Raw genomic sequence first — 7,777 nt, forward strand, 5'->3', positions numbered from 1 at the left:
AAAAATACGAATTTATTTTTGAAAAATAAAATTATTTTTTTCTTTTAGGTACATATAATTAAAAAACTAAACTTATAATTTTAAAAATATAAAATTTATTTTTTCATAAAACTAAAATTATTTTTTCTTAACATATCAAATTAAAAACATATAAAAATAACTAAAACTTACAAACTAAAAAATTTTTGCATATAAAATATCAAAATTACATATATAATTAAAAACAAAAAGAAGTTAAAACTAAAGAAATGTTTATAAAATTAAAAAAACTAAAAACTAAAAAAACGTACAATGAAAACTTACAACTAAAACTTACAACTAAAACTTACAACTAATTGACATTTTTTTTTTTTAATTGTGATCTGAAACAAAAATGTTTTATTAAAAAGATGTAAAAAATAAAAAACAATAAAAATATGTACTTACATAAATTTCTTCTTAGTTTAAACTCTTTGCACACTATGCAACGATATGCCGGTATAGGGCCGAATAAATAGAACGGCAGTTCATTGATGCACAGTGTGCAATATGTGTGCTCACACACAAGACCTTGTATTGCCGTAATATGCGGCACCATGCAAAAATTGCATCTAGGCATTTGATATTCTGTAAATAAAAATTATAAAATTAAAAATTATAAAAAAAAAAATTTATAAAAATAGTTTTTTAAAAATAAAAATATTTTTAAAAATAGAAAACTTACTTTGAAATTTGTTATTTTTGCATGAGATGCAGTCCCATATGCATTCTCCGATTAATAATTTTGTACATGTATGCGGTTGTGCTTCCTTCGGGTACGTTTCTCGTAATAAAAATGCGATGCGTTTTACTTCGTGGTATATCCTCATCGTCATTGGTCGCACAAGGTTAAATATCGTCCACCTCATCTTGCGTGAGGTGGACGAATTTGCATGACCGACCGGCTAAGCACGATGCCTTTGTGCACCGCCGGATTTCGTGATGCATTTTACACTCAGCTCTCGAACATACACGGATTAAGTAATCTCGACAACTCATGATGGTAAATTGGAAAAAAAATAACAGGAGCTTTGGAAAAAATAGGAGCACAAAAAAAAAAACAACAAGAGCACAAAACAATAAAAAACAAAACAATAAAAAGCAAAACAATAAAAAGCAAAAAAACTGCAGTCTACACTCTCCGACTGACAAGTGAACAGTGAGAAAAAAATATGTGCTGCGTTTCTATTCCCACCCCGCTTCCATAAGTGTGTTCGTAAATGCGCTCATGATTAGAAGCGGATATACATATGAACGAACCTAAGGTCCTTTTTAACACCCTTTTTACACACCGCACATAACGATATTGTTTTTTCACTGTGTTTGCGATGCAACTGATTCAGTCGGCGTTTTATCCCATTTAAATTTTTTTTGCAATACCTATTTGTATAAATAATGTAGATACATCTATCATAGGCACGTTTTCCGTTTGCCCGCCTCTGAGATATGAAACAAGTGCAGCATTGTCACTGAGAACATCATTGATAATGATCCATCCCTGCGTTTTTTCCATGATGATTTTTGCGTGCACAACCTCCTGCTCCGTCCATACCTGAGCTCGCAGAGGCAAGATTCCATTTAAAACACATGGTATTGCTTGCCACCTCATTTCATGGAATTGGCTCTCTAGTCGTAAACATTCATGCGGCATTCTTTCAGTTGTGCGAGCCCAGTCGCGAAGATTTACAGTAATCGAAGTAGCACCGACGTACTCGATGATCCCTCTTTGCCATTTTGAACCTTCGCGGATGGCAACGAGAGTTCCTATTATTATTTCATTCGGTGACAGTATCAGTTGAGATGCTGCAAATCTCATGCGTAAGGCCATTCGTTCCAGCATTTCCTTATGAGCTGCTTCATCGTTGATTAATTTCACCCAAAACATTGTAGGTGATTGTACGCGTACCACGCGTACCTCAATCGGCCAAGTGGACAGCTGTCTTACGTCGATGTTGGAAATCATCTGAAAAATAAATTAAAAAATTTAAAAAGTATAAAATTATAAATTTTTATGTATTAAAATGGTTTTAAAAAATATTTAAGAATATATAAGAATATATACTTACAATTTTTGGTGACAAACGATGACGATCAATTACTGATGAGTGGTTGCAAGGAACTGACTGCTCGACGGTTGAAGGATTCATCTTGAGCCAAATTGTTTTCATGTTTATAGAGATAAAAATTATCATTCTCGTTCTCACTCACTTTGCCCTCGTAAACATATGTGCACTCGCTTCAACCCTCATTTATAAAATAGACTATGCAGAGATCAAAGGCTGTGCGGCTAAACGCAAAGACTCTGCAAAACAGAGGGTAGTTGCTATTCGATGGGTGTACATTTCTTTTGTCGGAAAGAAATAAGTCAACGTTTTAAATTCCGAGAAGTAAAAGTTTTTTAAAATAATTTTAGACGAGGGTAACCGAATTTTTTATCTGAAAGAGATAAGCTAACGGTTTTTACTAACGGTTTTTAATATTAGCAAATGACTCAATATAATTTGAGAGAGGGTAAGAAATGAAATCACATGATTAATTGGTAGTAGGGGTAGGATATAATGCATTCGTTATACCTCTTTTGTCACAATGCGTGAATCTCATTAGTGATTGAGCGATCGACGACTATGTATGAAATGAACAACGAAGAAATCGAAGTTGATGAAGAAATAGAAGTTGATGATGAAATCGAAGTTGATGAAGAAATCGAGATTCATCCCTTGTCGGAGGATAGTGCTTGCAACACCGACGATGATGAAATGGTTGAAAATACTACGCGGAAAACGATCAATTTGCAGAATTTAAGCGCGATTACTCCGCGTACGAAATTTTGCGCTATATATTTTTATTACGGTGACGAGCGAGGATACAACGTGTGCGCTTCTTGTTTGATATCGATGCAATACGATTTATATGACCCCATCTTCAAGATTCGCAAACACGTTGTAGGATCTTATGACAGTCTCTACGGTACGTGGTGCTCGAATTGCAAAGCTGCAACGTTTGTTATAATCTCGTGTGATATGTGCCCGGTGTGCACAACTGCGTGAACGAGCAATGTACTTCGATTCTACATTCGCGTTAATTGCTAATGTAGGTTTTTTTTTTTGTATTTATTGCTAATGTTGTCTTGCTTATGTCGTTGTTTTTTGTTGTATTTATCGCTAATGTTGTTGTTTTGTTGTATTTATTGTTAATGCCGTATTTATCGTTAATATCGTTGTCTTTGTCGTACTTATTGCTACTGTTGTTGTCTTTCAACTTTTGAGTGCGCGAGACGTATGATAAACATAAAAATGGATCGAAGTTTCCTCGAAGAAGAAGAGCGTCAACTCCTGCTGCAGGCTAACACCGTGACTACCTTGGTAGAATTTTTCACTTGGGCTGAAAGATGTGACGAGCTAGTAAATCAGCTCGAGGAACGTAGCCGCGCTAAGCGAGCGCGCGTATCCGTCGGGTGCGCGCAATCCACGGTGGCGAGTATCGCGCGACTCCTGGGTGCCAAGAAACATTTATACGAACGTTACGTGCACCAGGGTGGTGAGTACGCGAGCACTAGTGCTGCCGACGGTGATGGTGACAAAACGACTAATGAACTCGATTGGCGTGAGATCGAGACCGCGTTCAAAAGTCGTATCGCAACGGGTGTGGTGATAAACACAAACTATATCGAGCCGCTGCGATTCCTGGAGGATGCCGGTAACGTGGTATACGAGCGCATACGAGACATCGTGCTTAAAAACAATTGTGTAAAAGTGAATACTGCGTTCAACGGTGAGTTTACGGCTGGGGATAAACGCGCCAACAAAAGTATAACCACGAAAAACTGTGAGATTTTTCAAGAAACGGATGTGCGCGAGTGGTACCGGCTACACGTTGTCGAACCCACGCTGGCTTCTCTCGAGGAGTTTCAGGAGCGTGACAGCGGATGGGCGTTGTCGCGAATTTTGAATTTGATAATCAACGTAAATAAGTACAATCCGATGCGCGTGGGATGCTACGTTACATTGCCACGGAAGTTAGCCGCTAAAAAAGCAGTGATATGTGTAAAGTCGATGGACGATAAGTGTCTCGCGTGGTCGGTAGTGGCGGCTCTGTATCCCGCGAAGCAGAACGTGAATCGGGAATCGTCGTACCCGCATTACACAACGGTGTTGAACGTCGAGGGTGTACAGTTTCCCGCGACTCTTAAAGACGTTGCGAGACTCGAACGATTAAACGATATCTCGATCAATGTGTACGCCACTGAGAGATGTGGAAAAGAAATTAACGTTCTACCTGTACACCTCACTAACGAGAAGAAAGAGAAACATGTAAATTTATTGTACGTACAACGCGACGACGACAACGATAAACAGGAAGTAGGACACTTTGCATGTATCAGTGATCTGTCACGTCTCATCAGCTCACAATTAAGCGGATGCGAGCATCGTAAATATATTTGTGATCGGTACGTATAATTTTGAATATTTCATTTGATTTTTTTTTTAATATATTAAAAAATATTTTATTTTAGGTGTCTTCATTACTTTAATTCGAGCGAGAAATTTAAGATTCATATCGTGGATTGTGGAACTTTAAACAACTGCGCTATACGACTACCTAGCGAGGATGACAAATGGCTCAGCTTTTCCAATCATTACAACAAGGAACGCGTACCATTCATCGTATACGCCGATCTGGAGTGCGTGTTGCGAAAGATCGATCCACCATCGTCGCCGGAGCAAACGACGTTTAACTACCAACGTCATGAAGTATTCAGCGTGGGATACTACGTGCGATGCTCGTTCGACGAGTCGCTGTCAAGATATGAATATCATCGCGGACTCGATTGCATCGAGTGGTTCGTTGAGCAGTTAGTGAAACTGGCTCATCGCGTAAAAATTATAATATTGAAAACCATCCCGATGGAGACTTTGTCGAATATGCAGCGCGAGGAGCATGAGAACGCGACAGTATGCCACGTGTGTGAAAGTCCGTTTGCGGTGGACGAGAAGCGTGTGCGCGATCATTGCCATATGACCGGTCGGTATAGAGGTCCCGCGCACTCTAAATGTAACTTGCAATACCGCGACACGCGTTACATCCCCGTCGTGTTTCATAATTTGTCAGGCTACGACGCACACTTTGTCATAAAGGAAATCACCACGGCGTATGAGGGTAAAGTCGATTTGTTGCCGATAACGAAGGAAAAATACATTTCTTTTACAAAACATGTAAACGATACAGCTAAGGGACAGGACTTGCGAACTGCGATAAAATTGCGCTTTATAGATTCGTACAAATTTTTGAACGCTAGCCTTGACAAATTATCGTCTTTACTCATTAAAGATAAAATGCGAATCTTGCGCGGTGAATTTGCAAAACTTTCAGAGGAAAATTTCAATCTCTTGACACGAAAAGGTATATTTCCGTACGAGTACGTCGACAGCGTTGAAAGATTAAATGAGTCGAGCCTACCGTCGCGCGAATCGTTCTTCAGCTCGCTGACCGGTGACACGGTGAGTGAGACAGATTACGCGCACGCCGAGACCGTATGGCAGCAATTCTCTATTCGAACTTTAGGCGAGTACAGCGATCTGTACCTCAAAACCGATGTATTGTTATTGGCTGACGTATTTGAAAATTTTCGCGATAGATGCGTCGAAAGTTACGGACTCGATCCCGCGCACTATTACACCTTGCCCGGTTTCACGTGGGACGCGATGCTCAAGCATACGCGTATTAATTTTGAACTATTAACTGACATCGATATGGTGATGTTCGTCGAACGCGGTATACGCGGCGGTCTCAGTCAATGCTCCAACAGATACGCGCGAGCTAATAACAGATACATGCGGTCGGGGTACGACTCGTTGAAACCTTCGTCGTACATCGTGTATTACGATGTAAACAACTTGTACGGTTGGGCTATGTGTCAGCCGTTACCGTACGCGGATTTTGAATGGGCCAACGACCAAGAACTCGCGAACCTCGACGTAGACGCGATCGCCGTGGACTCGCCCACGGGTTATATCCTTGAGGTGGATCTCGAGTATCCTGCAAGCGTGCACGACATGCACTCCGATCTGCCGTTCTGTCCCACACGAGAGAAACCACCGGGGTAAAACATGATAAAAACTTTTGGCTACGCTGTACGATAAGAAGCGATACATCATACACTATCGCAATCTGCAGCTGTGCACGCGTCATGGTCTTCGCGTCATCAAGGTTTACCGCGCGCTGCGATTCACTCAGTCAGCATGGTTGCGCGATTACATCGAGCTCAACACGCGACATCGAACTCGCGCGACCAATGATTTCGAGAAAAATTTGTTTAAACTTATGAACAATGCGGTGTTTGGTAAAACGATGGAGAACGTACGAAATCGCGTCGACGTTCGATTGCTCTCGCAGTGGGACGGTCGGTACGGTGTGGAAGCGATGATCGCCAAACCTAATTTTCACAGTAGAAGTGTATTCGCGGAAAATTTGGTGGCTGTGGAATTGCGTAAACTCGAGGTAAAATTCGCTAAGCCGATATACGTTGGTATGTCCATACTCGACATATCTAAGGTGTGTTTGTACGAGTTTCATCACGAGTACATGTTACCAACTTTTGGAGACAAATGTAGCGTCATGTATACCGACACGGATAGTCTCGTGTACAGCGTCCAGTGTGACGATGTATACGAGATGATGAAGCGTGATATCGCTCGGTTCGACACGAGCGACTATCCACCTGATAACGCGTACGGTATGCCTCTCGCGAACAAAAAAATACCAGGTTTAATGAAGGATGAGTGCAACGGTGCGATTGTTACAGAATTTGTAGGACTCAGAGCGAAAATGTATGCGATCAAGGTGGACGGTAAAAGTGACACTAAAAAAGCAAAAGGTGTAAAGAGTGGAGTCGTGGCGCGAACTATAACGTTTGACGATTATGTCAAGTGTCTCGAGAATGAGATTGCTATGACTCGCGACCAATCGTGCGTAAGATCGAAATTGCATCAAGTGTACACCATATCCGAGACAAAGATCGCTTTGAGTCCGTATGATGACAAGCGATATCTCGTGCCAGACTCGACCAACACCTTACCATGGGGTCATTATCGCATACCTCTATAATTATATATGTATTACAGATGTATCAAATGTATTATAGATTGCGTTAATGTATTATAGATTGCGTTAATGTATACAGTACACATGTATGTAGTATACAGTACACATGTACGCAGTATGCAGTACACATGTACGCAGTATGCAGTACACATGTACGCAGTACACATGTACGCAGTATGCAGTATGTAGTATGTAGTATGCAGTATGTAGTATGCAGTATGTAGTATGCAGTTTTATATTTTATTATTTTAAATACATCGAATCGCATATAAATGTGTAAAATAATAAGGATATACATCTATGCAGTATATAGTTTTTATTTTTTAAATACATTGAATCGCATATACATGTGTAAAAATAAAAAAACTTTATTAAACGATGCTGTTTTTGTCGATCCATGAATTGTGTGATCCATCAAATCCCAACCATTTCACGTAGACCTTGTCACCCTTCTTACGCAGAACCTTCTCCACCAGATATACGTCCGGATGTGTCGCGCGGTGCAACTCATGCTCGTAGAACGCTCCGGCTATCGCCTCACCGCGATAATCCTCGAGCAGATAGGTTGCTGGATTGGTTTGCTGCACCTTGACGATCGTGAAAACCTCGGTGGTCCAATTTGGAGTGTATCCCTTTTCGAAAATCATTTTAAACTTGC

The 7,777-nt window shown here is 40.4% G+C and overlaps 1 protein-coding gene across 1 annotated transcript; it reads right to left on the reverse strand.

Moving 5' to 3' along the window:
* Positions 1-1,269: 1,269 nt before the first annotated feature.
* Positions 1,270-2,383, reverse strand: LOC139111459 (uncharacterized). The gene is made up of 2 exons (XM_070671750.1): positions 2,085-2,383; positions 1,270-1,981 (listed from the first exon to the last, which is right to left on the reverse strand). Exons 1-2 carry the CDS (start codon positions 2,208-2,210, stop codon positions 1,379-1,381), a joined length of 729 nt encoding a protein of 242 aa, XP_070527851.1. The 5' UTR covers positions 2,211-2,383; the 3' UTR covers positions 1,270-1,378.
* Between the last annotated feature and the right edge of the window lie 5,394 nt (positions 2,384-7,777).

Source organism: Cardiocondyla obscurior, linkage group LG24 (assembly GCF_019399895.1).
Source record: "Cardiocondyla obscurior isolate alpha-2009 linkage group LG24, Cobs3.1, whole genome shotgun sequence".
In the NCBI taxonomy this organism is placed as follows: Eukaryota; Metazoa; Arthropoda; class Insecta; order Hymenoptera; family Formicidae; genus Cardiocondyla; species Cardiocondyla obscurior.

Excerpts from the sequence above, each read along its gene's own strand:
- LOC139111459 (XM_070671750.1), bottom strand. The coding sequence starts at position 2,210 with ATGATAATTTTTATCTCTATAAACATGAAAACAATTTGGCTCAAGATG. Across the intron at positions 1,982-2,084 it reads ATCGTTTGTCACCAAAAATT|ATGATTTCCAACATCGACGT; the intron begins GTAAGTATATAT and ends TTTATTTTTCAG.